Source organism: Helianthus annuus, chromosome 5 (assembly GCF_002127325.2).
Source record: "Helianthus annuus cultivar XRQ/B chromosome 5, HanXRQr2.0-SUNRISE, whole genome shotgun sequence".
NCBI lineage: Eukaryota > Viridiplantae > Streptophyta > Magnoliopsida > Asterales > Asteraceae > Helianthus > Helianthus annuus.
The window spans coordinates 5,306,093-5,325,796 of NC_035437.2; the positions used below are offsets into that span (position 1 = coordinate 5,306,093).

Below are 19,704 nucleotides of genomic sequence, written 5' to 3' on the forward strand. Positions count from 1 at the left end.
GCATATGAAGAAGCATCCTCGGCCATAGAAATCCCTAAGCCTCCGAACCGGGTCGGGAGGGAAGCCAACCTCCACTAGAGATCTCCAAAAAAGGCACCCCCACAAACAACAATATCCTCTAATGCTCCTCGGAGGCCTTCATCAAAAACAGAGACAGCTCCCCCGACCAAAGAAGGTTGACACGTTTGAAGACCAAAGAGTAATTTAGCAACACTCATACAAGAACGAAGCAAGAGGAGCTCGCTCTGAGGGTCCCGTAGGCGTTTAAGGCACCTCATCAGCTCGACTGCACATTTCGCTCTTTTAAGAGCCATACCACTAATAAACTCTGCATCACGACTAACGGCACCCCCTAGGAGTTTCACACCCAGCACCGTCCCAATCCCCCAAGGGAATAAGCCCTCCTGAACCTTTACACCATTGCAGGTTGGCCAGAAAACTTCAGTTTTCTTTATATTAAGTTCAAGCCCTAAGGAAGGACCCTCAGCTTTGATGATATCTAAAGCATTAGCCACTTGGGTGGCATCTCCAATAAGCGTTCCGTCATCTAGGTACCAGGCGTGAAATAGAAGTTTGCAGCGATCCCTTATTCGGTGAACAAGGGGGTGTAGAACAAGGGCAAAAAGGAGGGGCCCCAAGGGGTCCCCCTGCTGAACGCCAGTAGAAGACCAAATATACTCATCCCCCATATATAATCTAGCTGCTTGACCATATAAAAAATCGACCCACGTAGAAATAGAAGGACACCTTTTCCTTACCTCGTACAGTAGGGCAGTCCTATCAACCAAATTAAAAGCGTTCGAAAAATCAACAGTAAGCATAGCAAGAGACCCATCTTGGTGGTACTCATTAAGGAATCTGTTCGCACTATGAAGAACAACCTCTGCCCCACACGGAATCCCTACCCCAAACTGGAAATCACCAAGGTATTTGGCCATCTCATTCCCAACACCTTTCATGGTCACCTTGGAGATCACCCTCATCTAAATCGACCCAACAGCGATAGGCCTAATCCCATTATCCGGTTTGAGAAGAGGTGTAAGAGGAGCAGAAGCAACAAACTCCGCCAGACTCCTCGGGCACCTCCCCCCAAAGCACAAATTAACCATAGCTGAAGTAGCCCTAAGCAGGCTATCAGCAATCACAGACCCCTCCCCACAAAAAGCATCTAAAAGATGTTGGGCCCTTTGGAAAACTATTTTAGAAATCATCCACTCACAAGACTTGTATCATCATCACATGAAAACAACTTTTATTATTCAAGTTCATGTAAACATAAGGCATGATGATCTTGGTCTTTCACAAGATCATCACATTAACTTACTAGATTATGTATTTAATCACAATCTAGTAGGTTCCATATGATGTCTAACATCACTAACACTAATAATCAATCAACAAGAAGCAAATAAACACAAATCAACAAGTATTCATATGTTTATAAGCTTATGTTAGAGATTCATGAATATGTCTTTTAGTGTTCATCAAGATTAACAATGTATATCATCTTTTAACCAACAATATATGAAGTATCAAAGGGTTATGAGGGCCTTACTACTAGCACAAGGCTAGGGAAGAACACTTGATGTTGTAGATGACAAATGTGGAGGATAAAAGCTAATGGGAGAGGTCCTTCAAGATCCACAAGCTCCACACTTCGCTAGACACCTTCTTACACCTTCGGATGATCTTGGATTGAATGAACAAGACTTGACAATGGTGGTGGTGTTGTTGTTGATTCTCGGCCGAAAATGGGATAGGAGAGGGAGGAGATGAGGTGTGTGTGTTTGTGTGTGTGTGTGTGTGAGATATGAGAATGATCATCTTCTTATAACATGTTTAAGCTTTACCCAATGGTTAATATGTCCTTAATAGTACAAGACATATCTCTAAGCAAATCCTCATAAGATCAAGGGAGATCTAGTGTGATCAAGAAAGATTATGGTGGGGAGGTCTTAGTTGGATTTAAATGGTAGGTTAAGTGATTTAGTTAGAAGTTAAGTGTATTAGTTAGTTTTTATGTGTATGATGTGTTATATAGTGTGTTAGGGTGTTCGGGGATCATAACTAGCTCAGAAACACTAAAACAATGCTTCTAGTATAATTTTGGTGTTTCGGGTAATGTCCGGTTGTTTGGTTAGATACCGGTTCGTTAAAGTGTCAAACTATTCCGTTTAGTGATCTTTATGTATCCTTTTGTGACACTTTTAATTCCCGACACTTAGGAAAGCATTCAGGACCATTTAGTCATATTTTTGCATGTTAGTAGTTTGTTAATTTGCTGATTTCTGCTGAAATATGTTGAATTCAGCACTTTAAGTGGGTTTTAGGCACTTTCCAGCACTTAAACTATCACCTAGTGAAGCAGTCTTGTGATCCTCACTTTCCTACACACTATTGATGTAGAGTGTGAAACATGGGTGTTTAAGGGTTGATTTTGTGTGGTTTAGCTTGTTTTATATGATTATGTGCTTGGAATAGGCTTATTGCGAGTGTTCGTATGTTTGCAGGTAAAACACGTGAAAAGGGTGTGGTTTTCGAAACAAATCAACATAATCATCTTTGGCGGCTGGTGGTGAACATGAGAAAAGGATTGGAACACAAAAGAAAATCACAACATTAATCATCATCATTCACATCGAACAGTGAGTGGCACATGCAAGACTTTTTGGTGTGAGGGGATTTTATTAATGGATCAAGATCACAAAATAAGTGGGGAACACGTGATGGAGGTTAGCCACGTGAACTTGGCACACATCATTGAGGAAAGGATTTTGGTGGCTACACAAATATCTAAGGCACTAGTCATGTGATGAAAGGAATTATCATATATGGGAAAAAGAAAATAGAAACTTGGGACTTCTTTTTGGGTCGATTTTTTTGGCAACAATTATAATTAAATTGGCAGCTTCCAGATCGGCCCAACACAATATCATCATCATCATTGACTTTTGGGCTTTGACAACCACTCGACATAATCAAGATCATCTATCAGCACCATGGATTTGGTGGGCTTTTGGGACTCACGAATTACAGGAGCCGTATAGAATTAATTGGGAGTTTTCAAAACGCGTGACCAACATCAATATACATTATCATCGATTGGGGAGTTACGGTCGGCAATTTTTTGGGACTGACGGTTACGTTTTTTGGCTGCTTTGCACGCAGACCAGAGGAGAAAAAAAGGATTTTTGGTGACGATCTTGACACATAATGCTCGGCTAATTTCTTAGGGTTTCACCCCGGTGTAGACTTTGTAAGAATTCTAGGGTTTCAATATTTTGTTTATGATTTAATTTGTGACTAGTTGTATTTAACCATTTGAAACTTATATCAATTGTCTTGCATTTGTATTGGATTCATGAATTGTCGAATGAGTTATTAAATTTGACTTTGTGAAATGAATATGTGCAATTATGCCTTGCTATAGGTTAGGATTTACATATTCTTGGTAACGAAGTGTAGTGCGGTCCGTTGTCTATGACGTTGATAGCTCTTGACACCTAAGCCACGTAATACTAAATCCGTTAATAATCAAATGCAACTAAATTAAGTCTAACGTGTAGAAACCCTAGGTCTTGCAGTTGTCGAACCGGGTGTGACCCTTGTCTCTAACTTGTTCTTTTTACTCATTCTAATTAATGATTTCTAATAATTTTTCTAAACAAACTAAAAATAAAAATTAGCAAGCTTCATAATTATTTTGCATATTTGTTTGTAAATAACTTTGGCTAATCGAACAACTAGTGTGATACTAACCACATGCTCTTCGTGGATACGATACCCGACTTACCCTAGCTACCTAGGTTTAATTGGGTTTTTGACTGATCGGGATGACACGGTCACGTCAAAATGGCGCCGCTGCCGGGGAGCTAGTGCGCTTAGTATTTCATTGCTTGTTCGATTTTAGTTTAGTTTTTTTTTCTTTCTTTCTTGTATATTCGTGATTTTACTTTGGGTGGTCGAGCTTGTTTGTGCAGGTAGATGTTTTGCAGGTACCATCTTTCAATATGAATTGGATAGATGATGATCCGTGCGAGTGTTGCGGAAGCGGAGAGCATTATTTAGAGGATTGCTCTGTTTTCTATGAAAAAGTTCAAGCCAACAAGGAACGGGAAGACTACCTCAGTGGATTGTTTGAATATAGGAGGGCGGATTATGAAGATTTCAATGGTCCATCCTCATATTATCCATACGATAATCCACCACCACCACATTATCAAGAGTACTACTATGAACCCGAATTGCCACATTTCTCAAGTTACCGGAAGGTGTATGATGATTATTATAATGAATACCCTCAACCGGCATACGAGGAACCTCAAGACTCAATAAATTCCAAGCTCGATGCCATCATGAATGCTATCATCACTTCAAATCAAGAGATTAAGAAGGAATTTGAGGCGAGAGACGACGCTCATGAAGCCTTGGCAAAGAAAGTGAGTCAACTCGCCGAAGAATTAGCCCAAATTAAACGCGAGCGGGAGGTTTTGGCTAATGGTACAATGGTGGATGGTGATGTGGTGGAAGAGGTTAGAGATCTTCCCGAGCAAGAAAATGAATGTTTGAACCGAGCGGAAGACATCCCACCGCGAGACGAGTCGGATCCGAAAGATGCCCACGTTCATATCCATCCTTATCCCATATTTATCACTCCAACCAACAAAGTTGGGGATGCGGGTTCGGGTATAAGGATTCGAAGGGTGGCGTTGCAAGACATAGGCCAGTTTAGTAAGAGGCGACCCCGAAGTTGTACAGTGCGTATGCCGAATATAATAAAAAGAGTATGGATTCGGCATGCCAAATACCGAGCGTATGTAGGCAACTCGGTAGGAAAATGTGCACTTCGACCACCATGAGAGGCAAATCAGGTATAATTGTTGTAGAGTTTGTACTATTATTTGTTTTATTATTATTATTATTATTTTTTTTTGCTTTTCTTAGTTAAATGAACTTTGTGGGTGTGTTCCCTATATAACCCTCACGAGACCTCTCGTCCTCCCGAGCTATCGGGAGGTTTAAAAGGGCTTGTTGCATAAGCTAAATGCAACCGTGATTCCTACGAAAGTGAGTTAGGCTTGTTATTGTTGTAAATTATTTTTCCACATAAATCAAAGTGAATTAACGTATGACTTGGTAATATTTTCATAAAAGTGGTAGAACTAGGTAGCTAATAAATTTTGATGGTTGTGAGAAGCATGCTTCTACACAAGGGTTAAGATTTGTAGGTACATTATGTTCGTGAGACGACCGCTTGGTTGAAAAGATAAAGAGCACACGAGGAACTAGCGAAAAACCAGGTGCATACGTTTCTTTTTATCTTTGATTTTTAGTTAGCAAATAAGTGGATTGTAAATTGTATTTTATTTTCCGGGGTGTAATTTTGGGGAAATTAGTCGTGTCACGTCCCTTGTGCGTTTTAAAAACTCTAGTTCCCACACATTGAGGACAACGTTTATCTCAAGTGTGGGGATGGGGGAGTAGTAAAAGTTTTCGATTTTGACCCGTTCATTTAAACACTACACCTTGAGGACAATGTTTACCTCAAGTGTGGGGATGAGGGAAAATTTCAAAAATTTTCAAAAATGTCTTGTTTAAAAAGCAATCTTAAAGCACAAATAACTAAGTCAACGAGGGATGTCACAACCCATTTGGTCTTTTGTCATGGTCAAGTTCAAATTAATAACATGCCGGGTATTTAGCGGGTGGTTATTTGGGAATAATTCGCCTAAGAAACTAGCACATCATGCATATCACATACTGTACCCTTTATATATGTGAGGTTTTGAGCCACTTTTAAACCATAGGATTACATATTCATGTTTCTTTGTTTGAGTGGACCATTAGTCATGTATTGTAGAACTTGCATCTTTTGATACGTTTGAGACCATAGACCGAATACAAGCACGAGAATGATTAAGGCATTAGGTGAACCTTTTTCTTTAAAACCATTTATATATCCTTACCCAAAAATTATCCCCTAGTAGCCCACTTTGAGCCTAATCCTTTCGTTTGTCAACCCCTTTAGCCCATAACCTTAAACCTTTTCTTTTAAACCCGTGTGATGGAAATTCGATTTTAGGACTATTTGTTTGTATAGTTGTGGTTTATATTTGCAAAAAAAAAAAAAAAAGCCGAAAAATTGTGAAAAAGAAGAAAAAAATTGTTAAGAAAAACACAAAAATATGTGTTTATAGTTTGATTTAATAAAAGGCGAAAAATTGTTGCCTTCTAGTCGATGTTTGTAGATAATTGTGTTTAGCATAGTTATTTTGTAATAAAAAGTTGAGCACCTTAGCCACTTAAAAAAAATTATTCCATACCCTTAACCTAGCCCCGTTACAACCCTCCAAAGACCTTTTGACTTGTGCTTAGTATTCGTGATCGGTGGTGGAGAATGATTAAGTTGCAAGCCTATGCGGGTACGTGTTCTAACCGGTTTTGAGTGACTAATTGATTGTAGTGCTAATACATTATACATATTAGCCAAATTTTAAGCCGAGTGGAGAGAACATTGTGAGGGATATGCATGACTTGTTAGTTTTACGGGCGGGTTAATTTTGGATAACCATTATTATATATGATTGTTCACTTTACCGGTAAATATGTGGAAATTGTAAAGAATGTGGACTTTTGTATGACATTAGACCTTAGCCTTTGTCTCGGGAATGGGAAGTGTGTTTCTCCTTCGACCCACGTAAAAGTGAAAGACAGATTTGCTTGAGGGCAAGCAAACGACAAGTGTGGGGATGTGATGTAGAGTGTGAAACATGGGTGTTTAAGGGTTGATTTTGTGTGGTTTAGCTTGTTTTATATGATTATGTGCTTGGAATAGGCTTATTGCGAGTGTTCGTATGTTTGCAGGTAAAACACGTGAAAAGGGTGTGGTTTTCGAAACAAATCAACATAATCATCTTTGGCGGCTGGTGGTGAACATGAGAAAAGGATTGGAACACAAAAGAAAATCACAACATTAATCATCATCATTCACATCGAACAGTGAGTGGCACATGCAAGACTTTTTGGTGTGAGGGGATTTTATTAATGGATCAAGATCACAAAATAAGTGGGGAACACGTGATGGAGGTTAGCCACGTGAACTTGGCACACATCATTGAGGAAAGGATTTTGGTGGCTACACAAATATCTAAGGCACTAGTCATGTGATGAAAGGAATTATCATATATGGGAAAAAGAAAATAGAAACTTGGGACTTCTTTTTGGGTCGATTTTTTTGGCAACAATTATAATTAAATTGGCAGCTTCCAGATCGGCCCAACACAATATCATCATCATCATTGACTTTTGGGCTTTGACAACCACTCGACATAATCAAGATCATCTATCAGCACCATGGATTTGGTGGGCTTTTGGGACTCACGAATTACAGGAGCCGTATAGAATTAATTGGGAGTTTTCAAAACGCGTGACCAACATCAATATACATTATCATCGATTGGGGAGTTACGGTCGGCAATTTTTTGGGACTGACGGTTACGTTTTTTGGCTGCTTTGCACGCAGACCAGAGGAGAAAAAAAAAGGATTTTTGGTGACGATCTTGACACATAATGCTCGGCTAATTTCTTAGGGTTTCACCCCGGTGTAGACTTTGTAAGAATTCTAGGGTTTCAATATTTTGTTTATGATTTAATTTGTGACTAGTTGTATTTAACCATTTGAAACTTATATCAATTGTCTTGCATTTGTATTGGATTCATGAATTGTCGAATGAGTTATTAAATTTGACTTTGTGAAATGAATATGTGCAATTATGCCTTGCTATAGGTTAGGATTTACATATTCTTGGTAACGAAGTGTAGTGCGGTCCGTTGTCTATGACGTTGATAGCTCTTGACACCTAAGCCACGTAATACTAAATCCGTTAATAATCAAATGCAACTAAATTAAGTCTAACGTGTAGAAACCCTAGGTCTTGCAGTTGTCGAACCGGGTGTGACCCTTGTCTCTAACTTGTTCTTTTTACTCATTCTAATTAGTGATTTCTAATAATTTTTCTAAACAAACTAAAAATAAAAATTAGCAAGCTTCATAATTATTTTGCATATTTGTTTGTAAATAACTTTGGCTAATCGAACAACTAGTGTGATACTAACCACATGCTCTTCGTGGATACGATACCCGACTTACCCTAGCTACCTAGGTTTAATTGGGTTTTTGACTGATCGGGACGACACGGTCACGTCAACTATACTAGTGTAGTACCTTGTCTCTGGCCCATACGGGGTCTCAAAACACTGTCTGTCTATGTACTGAACATCGTCAGCATTTTCTGAGCTATCCACTAACTGTGCTAACCGTGCTTTGTGTATCGTTTATGTCACTAAAGTTTGTATGTAAAAATGATGTGACAGTATGAAATGTGATGCACATGTAAGTATAATGCAGAAATCAGAAAGCGATCAATTGTAATTCAGCACAGTCATTAAGCACTAATCATGGTTAATTAATCGTACGGATACCTGGATTTTTGACGGTTGTCACATTCTCCCCCTGTTAAGAAAATTTCGTCCTGAAATTTTAGTTCTGCTACTAGCTACAGGGGTCTTGGGGAACAAATGTGGGTATTTCGCTTTCATGCGATCCTCACGCTCCCAAGTAAATTATGGGCCGTGACACGCATTCCAACGAACCTTGACGAGTTTGACACTACTCCTACGTGTCTTGTTAACCTTCCAATCAGTAACCTCAACATGTTTTTCGGTAAAGTGGAGCGTGTCGTCAATGTGGACTTCATCGGCATGAATGACAACTGTTTCTTGAGTTGGACTCTTTTTCAGATTAGATACATGAAATGTATCATGAACACTATTCAGTTCTGCGGGTAGATCCAACTTGTAAGCTACAAGGCCAATCCTTTCCAGGATTTTGAACGGTCTAATGTATCGCGGGTTCAACTTCCCACGCTTCCCAAAGTGTGCTACACCCTTCTAGGGTGAAACCTTTAATAAAACCATATCTCCCACTTGAAACTCCAAAGGTTTCCTCCTTTGGTCTGCATAGCTCTTTTATCGATCACGAGCCGCCTTGATGCGCTCTCGGATCTGCATAATCTTGTCTGTCGTCTCTTGAACCAATTTGGGACCAACAAGCTGTCTATCACCCGCATCTGCCCAGCATAACGGTGATCGACACTTGCGTCCATAGAGGGCTTCAAATGGTGCAGCTTGAATACTCGCATGGTAACTGTTGTTATATGAGAATTCAACCAAAGGTAGATGTGTGTCCCAACTGCCACCCAAATCCATTACGCAAGCTCGCAACATATCTTCTAGCGTTTGAATTGTCTGTTCGCTCTAGCCTTCTGTCTGCGGGTGAAACGCAGTAATCAGATTCAACTGAGAACCAAAGGCTTCTTGGATGGATTGCCAAATCCTTGATACAAATCTTCCATCTCTATCAGAAATAATCGAGAGAGGCACTCCATGACGTGCAACAATCTCTCTAAGGTATAGCTCGGCCAGCTTACCTGTGTTATCTTTTTCCTTGATTGGCAAAAAGTGGGCAGACTTCGTCAGACGGTCTTCGATTACCCAAATCGTATCATGACCTCTGGGTGTCTTTGGTAACTTCGTTATAAAATCCACTGAAATCTGCTCCCATTTCCACATGGGTATCTCAGGTTGTTGCAGAAGACCTGAAGGCTTCTGATATTCGGCCTTTACCTTGGCACAAGTCAAACATTTGCCAACATACGTTGCAACATCACCTTTTAATCTTGGCCACCAGTAGAAATCCTTTAAGTCTTGGTACATCTTATCCGATCCTGGATGGATCGAGTACCGTGACTTGTGAGCTTCATCGAAAATTATTATATCTCTGAGACCACCAAAGAGGGGTACCCAAATTCTTCCCATGAAACACAATGTTCCTTCCTGATTGGGTACTAACTGTTTCTCCATCCCACGGAGATATTCGTTTTCAAGGTTTTCCTTCTTAAGAGCTTCTCTATGTGCAGCACGAATGCGCAATGAGAGGTCCGTTTGAATAATCATTTCCAAAGCCCTAACCCTTATGGGCTTGATCCTTTCTTTCCGACTCAAGGTGTCTGCTACCACATTCTCCTTCCTTGGGTGATACTTGATCTCACAATCATAATCGTTCAACAGCTCCACCCATCGGCGCTGTCTCATGTTAAGCTCTTTCTGATCTAATATATGCTGCAAACTCTCGTGATCTGTAAAGATCGTACAGCGGGTACCATACAAGTAATGCCGCCAGATCTTCAATGCAAACACCACTGCGCCTAATTCCAAATCATGCGTGGTGTAATTTTTCTCATGAACCTTCAACTGGCGCGAAGCATAAGCTATAACCTTCTGTCGCTGCATCAACTCGCAGCTTAAACCTTGACGCGAGGCGTCGCAATATACCACGAAGTCATCAATGCCTTCGGGTAGGGATAGGATTGGTGCATCGCAAAGCTTGTTCTTCAACAACTGAAATGCTTCTTCTTGCTTATCTCCCCATTCATACTTCTTGTCCGTTTGAGTGAGGGAGGTCAAAGGTTGAGCGATTTTGAAAAATCCTTGATGAATCTATGATAATAACCAGCCAAACCTAGGAACTGGCGGATCTCGGTTGGCGTCTTTGGAGTCTCCCAATTCTTAATCGCCTCGATCTTTGTGGGATCCACATGAATTCCATCTTCGTTAACCACGTGACCAAGGAACTGAACTTCACACAACCAGAATTCGCACTTCGAGAACTCCGCGTACAATTTCTTTTCCTTGAGTAGCTCTAAGAAAGCTCTTAGATGTTGCTCATGTTCTTCCTTCGTCTTCGAATAAATCAAAATATCGCCGATAAACACAATCACGAATTTATCGAGATACGGCTTGCAAACTCTATTAATCAAATCCATAAACATTGCTGGCGCGTTTGTTAACCCAAACGGCATAACCAGGAACTTGTAATGTCCACATCGAGTTCTGAAGGCAGTCTTCAGAATACTTTACTCTTGAATTCTCAACTGGTGATAACCTGATCGAAGATCGATCTTGGAGGAAAAACTCGAACCTTGCAGTTGATCAAACAGGTCATCAATCCTTGGCAAAGGATACCGATTCTTAATGGTCAACTTGTTCAGCTCGCGGTAGTCGATACACATGCGGAAACTACTGTCCTTCTTCTTTACAAATAATACTGGAGCTCCCCAAGGCGAGAAGCTTGGTCTGATAAATCCCTTGTCCAAAAGCTCCCGAAGTTGCGTCGACAATTCCTGCATTTCCGAAGGTGCAAGTCGATAGGGTGCCTTAGCTACAGACGCGACGCTTGGAGCTAAGTGAATGCGGATTTTGACTTGTCGCTGCGGCGGCAATCCTGGTAAGTCTTCGGGGAAGACTTCAGGATATTCCTTCACAACTGGGATATCTTCCAACTTCGGCTCAGCGGCTTCCTTGTCCACGACGTGTGCCAAGAAGGCAACACATCCTTTCTGCAAATACTTTCGAGCCTTCAAACAACTGATGATCCTTAGAGGCGTATCGTGCTTCTCTCCATGCACTACAATTGTCTCCTCATTCGCCATCGGGATGCGAATGATCTTCTCGTGACATACGATTTCTGCTCGGTTGCTTGACAACCAATCCATTCCAACTACCACGTCGAAGCTTCCCAACTCGACTGGCAGAAGATCAAGCGAAAACTCGTGCTCTCCCAATTCTATCACGCAACCTCTAATGACTTCATTCGCTTCTACTAGCTTTCCATTAGCTAGTTCTATCGAGTACGGAATACCTAGCTTACTAGCTACCAACCCAAGAATATTCTTAAATTCTAGGGATACCAAACTATAATTGGCACCAGTATCAAACAGTACAGATGCAAAGCGTTGATTGATAGGGAACGTACCAGTAACTACGTTCGGATCCTGGCGAGCTTCCCTAGCTCCGATGTTGAAAACCCTTCCTTGAGCTTGATTGAGCTTTGGGCATTCTCTCTTGAAGTGCCCCACATCTCCATAATTAAAACAACCTGGTCCCCGACCATTACCATTTCCGTTACCACCTTGATTGTTGTTTGCTCCACGGTTTCCACTACCAGCTTGATTCCCAAAATTACCACGTTTACCATTATTGCCATTTCCTCTTTGAGGGAGGTTTCCATACCCATTTCCACCACGGTTATTGTTTCCATTACCATAACCTCTTTGACCACCACGACCAGTACCGACCCAGCATGTCTCCTTCGAATGACCCATCTTTCCACAAGACTCGCATTTAGCAGCTCGACATCGTCCATTGTGATGCAACTGACACGCATCACATTTGGGCAAGGTGCCCATATACCCTTTTCCTTTGTTTTCAACACCAGTTTTGACTTCAGCTGGTGGGTTCACATCCTTCTTCTTGTTTTCACTACTAGTACCTTTCTTGAAATTTGAGAACTTCCTTTTGTTCTCACCGGATGACTCAACGCGAGTTTCCTTTTTCTTCTGGTCAGAGGTCGAGAACTTGTTCAACCTGATCGCTTCTTCAGTTAATGCCACACTTAGATCAATAGCCTCGGTGATTGTGGCGGGCTTCGATGTTGTCACCATACTCATGATTTGGGGTGCCAATCCCCAGATAATAAGCTCAATGCGCTTGAATTCCGGATCAACCATGTATGGAACAACGCGAGACCAGTCGTGAAATCTCTGCACATGTTCAGCAATCTTCGGACCATCCATCTTGAGGTTCCAGGTCTCAGTTTCCAGCTTTTGAATTTCAGCCCTGGAACAATATTTCTTGCGCATGAGTTCCTTCATTTCATCCCATGACATGGCATAAGCAACTTCTTCTCCCAAGGTTTGAACTTGGAGATTCCACCAGGATAACGCTCCGTCTAAGAACAATCCAGAGATGTAGGTGACCTGGTGCTCTGGAGCACATTTGCTCATTCTCAACACAGAATTAGTCTTCTTCGTCCATCTGACAAAGGCTACAGCACCCCCGGTGCCGTCGAAATTCAGAGGCTTACAGTCTAAGAACTGCTTATAGGTACAGCCTGTACAAGCAACATCATTCACAGCAAGCATTAGCGAACGCACATGGAATATCTAAATGTATCGTAATGTGTCTTTAGAGACTTAAACATTACGAGGTAGGTTGTTTCCAGAGGTACCCCCGCTATGTTCAGAGCGCAGGGCCTCGTCCTATGCTATCGCTCGTGAAATCTGTTCTTGTAACTCAGCCTCTGTAGTGGGAAATCGAGTTTCTCTTTGTGGAGGCATCTTCTATAAGAAGATTGCGTCGGTCAGGTTATAATAAGTATAGTAAGCACATGGCATGCACACGTAATAATGTCTATTAACGCAAGTAAGCACATAACATCCCAATCATAACGTAAACAAGTAATTCAACAATGTATGTAATGAGAATGTTGCGATTGAGCTTTCTATATCAATGACCAGAAATACAGTTTTACAAGTTCTACAATGTACCATACATCAAAAGGGACTACAGGTTCACATCACCCTTGTCCACATCGTCTATCAAACTACAATAGTCAAAAGTCAAAAAGTGGTCTTCAAAAGGGCTGTGCAATCTGGGCTCAATAGCTACACTCTCACCAAAAGTATGCTACCTGCATAAAACCAAAAACTGCTATGCTGATGGCGGAGGAGGAAGAGGTGGAGGAACGAAAAGCAAACTGCGCACATGCGCTAACTCCTCCTTAAGAGCATAAACGGTACGCAACAGGTAACTAATCTGTTGCTCCATAGTAAGAAAACGAACGTCAAAATCTAGGTATGGCAGAAGAGGTGCGGGTGGAGTCGTGAACGGTGACTGACAAGGACAGGGTGGAGGACGTGGAATCCTCTCAAACTCCATGACTCTACAGCACAACAACTCCTGCTGGAGCTGTAACGACAAAAGCAGATCATCCCTTGTGTAACCAGTGTAATGTGAGGGATGGTATGGATCAGAAACAGGCATCGTGTTGGGCGGAAACCAAATCAGTGGCTCGCCCGATGGTGCAGAAGCAGAAGGATCAGTATGTGAAAATTGTGGCACAAAGGGAAAATTTGCTGACACAGGAGGAGCATGGCCAGACAGCTGGCTCGTCGGTCCTTCCCCTGGATGGGGTGGAGGGATATCTGTAAGAACGTGATCGGCAAATCGGTGCGGTGTGTGTCAGTCACATGTGGGTGAAACAGGGCGATATCAACGGGTGCATGTGTAGGTGTAGGTGGGGGAGTAACAGGCCTAACAAAAGGAGGCAAAACATCATCGTCCTCTATCCACCCATTACGGGTGAATGCATATCTGGGGTCAATCTGGTCTGCAAAAGGAGCATGGTCAACAGGTGCAGGGATCGGGTCAGGTAAGGGTGGTGCAACGACTGGTATGTCAACGGGTACAGGGTCATGCTCAGGCAGAGGATCGTGAGCAGGTATAGGCTCGGGTGCAATCATAGGCTCAGGGTCAGCTGGTGCTAACTCCAGATCAGCGAGTATCGGCTCGAGATCAGCGGGTACATCAAAAAGCTGATCATCAGGAACGAAATCGACCTCATGCTCATGATCCATGTCAGGATCAAACTCATCATCAAACTCGAAGTCCTGAACCAGTGCGGCAGACATAGCGGTGTCAGAATCAGAATCGGTGGGATAACGCTGCAATCCCAGTGCGTGCAAAGTAGTAGACGACACAGACTCAAATGAATCAGGACCAGAATGGTCAGATGGAATCTCAATGATCAGGATCTCGATAAGCGGAACAACAATGACATCGTCGACTGGAGCTCCATCACCCTGGGCACCCTCTGGGAGGCCTTCAATAAAAAGATCGATGTCATCGTCAGACATAGCATCAAGAGGCAGATCCTCGAGAGGAAATGCAGCAAGAGGAAGAGGAGCGTGGATCGGTGTCACACCCCAACCGATGGCGGAATCATCGGGGCGTGGCACTAGGCGAATCAGATTGCTCAAGAGAATCCATAACAACTATCTTGCGATAATATTTATTACATTCGTTATCCCATACTAACAAATAATACAATCACATAAATCATCACAGATTTCTTGTCCTCTCGAACGATACAAATCCGACAACCTAGATTTATAGGTGAGTTTCTAGACTTCCTAGCTTGATTTGATGTAGACTGTCACACCCCGATCTCCACGTGTCACCGGTGGGCCCGGTGTGGGGTACAGTGACGTGGTTGGCATCGTCATAGACAAACAACACAATATAATAATGCACAGCGGAAGCAGAAATAGATTCATTTCAACTTTAATTAAAATGTGATAATGAACATCATAAGTAGTTGAAACGGATCCACAGGCGGATCAAATAAAATAAGATAAATTGTTCAACAGTTTATTTGTCGTCCGAGCTTGCGAGACTATAGTGGACGCTCTTAGGAAACAGCCAGCCTAGTTCGTTTAGTACCTGCACTTAACCTTTTGGGAAAAATACGTCAGTTTACACTGGTAAATACAAATCAACTGACTCATTTTGAAAATGATTGAAAATTGATTTAAATGCACAAGGCATAAATATTTTTATTAACTTGGGATAATTATGCAATATAAACTTGTGAACGAATTACATGTTACTCGTACATTTGGTGGCCCGGGATCTGCTGTCCGGGCTAAAGATTAAATGACACACCACATTAAAGAGTTATACACGTCGGGTGTACGCCTACACCCCGTGCTCTGGTCGTGGCCATCTCGTAAGATAATGCCAAGGATATCCGGGACACGGTCAATAACCCCCCAAACCCTTAAAGTAAAACAAGACTGTTTAAACGAGTCGCACAAACTATTCAAGACTGTACACCCAAGGCGCAGGATTTGTGCGCTCGATCAAGCGGTATTCTATATACCGTACCCCAAGCCCGTATAGGGAAAATAAGTCAAAATGTATTTACCTGAGCAAGTATGAATCACAATTGGTATGTGTAGGTAGCTTTTACTGGGCCTCCTAATCTGGAACAAAGGTTTATAATAACCTATTAGATTCCTAACGGGTCTTTTATTTAAGCTTTAGCTTAGACCGGTTAGTTTTAAGGACGACGCGGTACATGCGCACGATTACGCGAAAGACCGGATAGAATGTGATTTAGACCCGACAAGTTTGAATAATTGTATAATATGGGTATACTAAATACATTCTGGATTTTGAGATAAAAATGATAACGTTTGACCCGTTTCGGTCAATTTACGCAAACTAGTTACGTAAACCGAACCGAACGCTAAAAGGGCGTTACGGGTAGCCAAAAGAGTCAAATGCAAGTTCCCTGAGATAATATGCTTTAAATATGATATAATATCAGTAAGTTATGTTCTATTATGCCCCGAGTGATTTTAAACTCAATTTACACCTCATAAGGGCATTTTGGTCATTTAAAAGATTATAAAAGAGTCAAATTAGAAATCTGAGTTACGGGTCTGATTTATACAGTAAATATACTTCATTTGATATATTATAACAGTAGAGTATGACCCGTATACAAAACTTATCATTTAAAATCAAACTATGCACCGTAGGGGTATTTTAGTAATTTCACAAGGGCTAAAACTGCCAAAACTGGAAATCTGAGTTCAAACATTTATACTTACTGTTATTATATGAAAATATACTAATTACATCAGTAAGTATGAGTCTTATATGTTTAAAATGAGTATAACGCCTACTATACGCTAGAAACGCTTAAAAATGCGATTTAGAGCCGTTTCCGGGTTTTTAAAAGAAAGCTGAGATTTTTATATTTCCAGAATGCTCAAAATAATTTATTTAACATATAAAATCAGTAGAAAAAGATTTGGGGTCAAAAGAATGTGTAAAACTCATTTTATGGCTTAAATGGTCAAAACCGGCATTAACCGAATCGACTAAGCGATCTATGATACGATCAGCCAAAAATTAAATAAAAATCATCAAAAATCCCAAAATAATATATAACATCAGTGGGTAAAAAGTTTTATATCAAAACGTGGCCTGAAATACGTTATACGCTAAATGCGTCGTTTATGTAACTTTAAGATATAGTTTTACGATATCGGCCATAACTCAAAATCTGGACCACTAACTGATCTCAAATTTTCGGTGCAAGTTTATATATTAGAAATAAAGATTCCTACTCTTTCACTTTTCCAAAAATCACGTTTTATATCAAAAAGGGCAAAATAGTCAACTTTAAGCATAAATCGGAAACATGCAAATGAATCGGCTAAGTATAGACTCAAGTAACAAAAATTCCAGAGAGTTTAACAAAAATAAAAATGGTCAAAAATAAGCTCCAATACTGATCTCAAACATGCATGTACGGATCCGAATCGATAGTCTACGAAAAAGTCGTTTTACAAGACTTTCGGTTCCGATTCGTATTTATACTAAAGATTGTCGAGTTGATTATGATCAAACACATTCTTATGTTCATTATAAGTTATTTTTTGATGATCAAACTGATTGCATGTCATCTACATTACCATTTAAGCTATTTTTCGCAAAAACGATTTCTGTTGACTTTTTAGAAACAACTTTGACTCGACAAATAGCATGCTTAGAGTGGGAATCAGAGAATACCCTTTTGAGGGTTTGTTTCCCACATAAATACCAACATCTCAGTGGTTTCAATTTGAGAAATGACAGAGCCAAACTCGTTTAATCGAAAAGTCAAATTATATGAACAAAGGTTTGACTTTTAACAATAATCAAAGCAAGAACGAATTATAAACTGATATGAAGGCTTACAAAGGTCCTAATGAAGCTTAGCAAACACTTAGAGGCTGCCTTGTCGTTCAGAAATGCTCCAGAAGTTGTCTTGAGAGTTCTTGAAAGTTTGGTGTTTCTTGATCACAATGCAAGTGCCAAAGAAATGAACCTTTGATCTAATTTATGGAGGAATTCAGAGGTTGTAGCAAGCTCTCAGTAGCCTAGGCATGCAAGGACTCTTATTGGAGCAAAAGAGAGGTGATCCCAGCTGTTTACCACTTCAAAAATGGACCAGATTGCAAATAAGTCACGAATTCAGCATCTGATAGGGTCACGCGGCCCGCTTGGGCATGTCCAGGCGGGTCGCCTGGCTTCTGCTGCTGTCAAACTTTGCCAAAAGTTGGCAGCTTTGGTCCCTGTCTTCGCAAACGATGTTTCGGCTACTTATTTTGACTCGTAAACCCCCAAACTTGGTTTTTAAGGACCTTGGGACGTTTACCAACATGGTAATGTCCTCGGATAACTTTGTGCTCAACCGAAAAGCCATGAATTTCGACGTTGACGCTTTTAACCCCTCAAGTACGGTTTTGGCCATAACTTTCTCATACGTTATCGAAACTTCATGAAATTTTTACCACATATTCAAGTGAGTATATTTCAGCATTACAATGCTTCGGGTCTGCCAAAAGTTCACTCAGAGGTATAAATTCAACATTTGACACTTTTGGCCCCTATAGTTTGTAAGGCCTCACTTTTGTGCAATTTCCGCGTCATATGATCCATGAACCATCCGTTTAAGGTTATAAACATTATGTAGGGTTATCATAGAGTCTATTTATGCATTGTTGACACTTTGGACCCTTACGTTCCATAGTTTTCACTGTTTGTCAACTTTAGTCCCTCTAAAGTATATTTCCACATACCGGAGCCTTATGACACGTGTCAAGACATTATTGGACGTAAATTTTCGAGGTGTTACATCCTCACCCCCTTAAAAGAAATCTCGACCTCGAGATTTACTGAAACAAATGAGGATATTTTTCTTGCATCGTGGATTCCACTTCCCACGTGTATTCGGGACCTCTACGGGCATCCCATTTGACCTTTACAATAGGTATATACTTCCGTCGAAGCTTCTTAACCTGTCGATCCTCGATCGACAATGGTTTTTCCACGAACTTCAAACTCTCATCTATGTGTATATCCGCATGCGGTATAACCAGTGATTCGTCAGCGAAACACTTCTTCAAATTACAGATGTGGAACACATTATGAATAGCGCTGAGTTCTTCAGGCAAGTTTAACTTGTAAGCAACTGACCCGACACGTTCGATAATCTCGAAAGGTCCTATATATCTCGGGCTTAGCTTGCCTTTCTTACCAAATCGCATCACCCCTTTCCAGGGCGATACCTTAAGCAACACTTTATCACCTACATCGAAGTGAAAGTCTTTGCGCTTAGGATCCGCATAACTTTTCTGCCTATCCCTGGCAGCTTTCAAACGATCGCGTATCTGCACGATCTTGTCCGTCGTCTCAAAAACGATATCTGGTCCTGACAACTGGACATCTCCAACTTCTGCCCAACAAATGGGCGATCTACACTTTCTACCGTATAAGGCCTCAAAAGGCGCAGCCTTGATGCTGGAATGGTAACTATTGTTGTAGGAGAATTCAATCAGTGGTAGGTTCTTATCCCAACTACCACCCAAATCGATCGCACATGCACGAAGCATGTCTTCCAAAGTTTGAATAGTACGCTCACTCTGACCATCAGTCTGAGGATGATAAGCCGTACTAAAATTCAAACGAGTGCCCAACGATTGTTGGAAACTCTTCCAAAAATGCGATGTATATCTAGTATCTCTATCGGAGATAATAGATACAGGTATACCATGCAACGCTACAATTTTATCGACGTATAATTGAGCTAACATATCGGAGCTATACGTCTCCTTGATGGGTAGAAAATGAGCTGACTTAGTCAGTCTATCTACTATGACCCATATGGTATCATTTCCCTTTTTCGTCTTC

The 19,704-nt window shown here is 41.1% G+C and overlaps 1 protein-coding gene across 1 annotated transcript; it reads right to left on the minus strand.

Moving 5' to 3' along the window:
* Positions 1-74: 74 nt before the first annotated feature.
* Positions 75-983, minus strand: LOC110942534. The gene has a single exon (XM_022184308.1). It carries the CDS (start codon positions 981-983, stop codon positions 75-77), a length of 909 nt encoding a protein of 302 aa, XP_022040000.1.
* Positions 984-19,704: the final 18,721 nt, after the last annotated feature.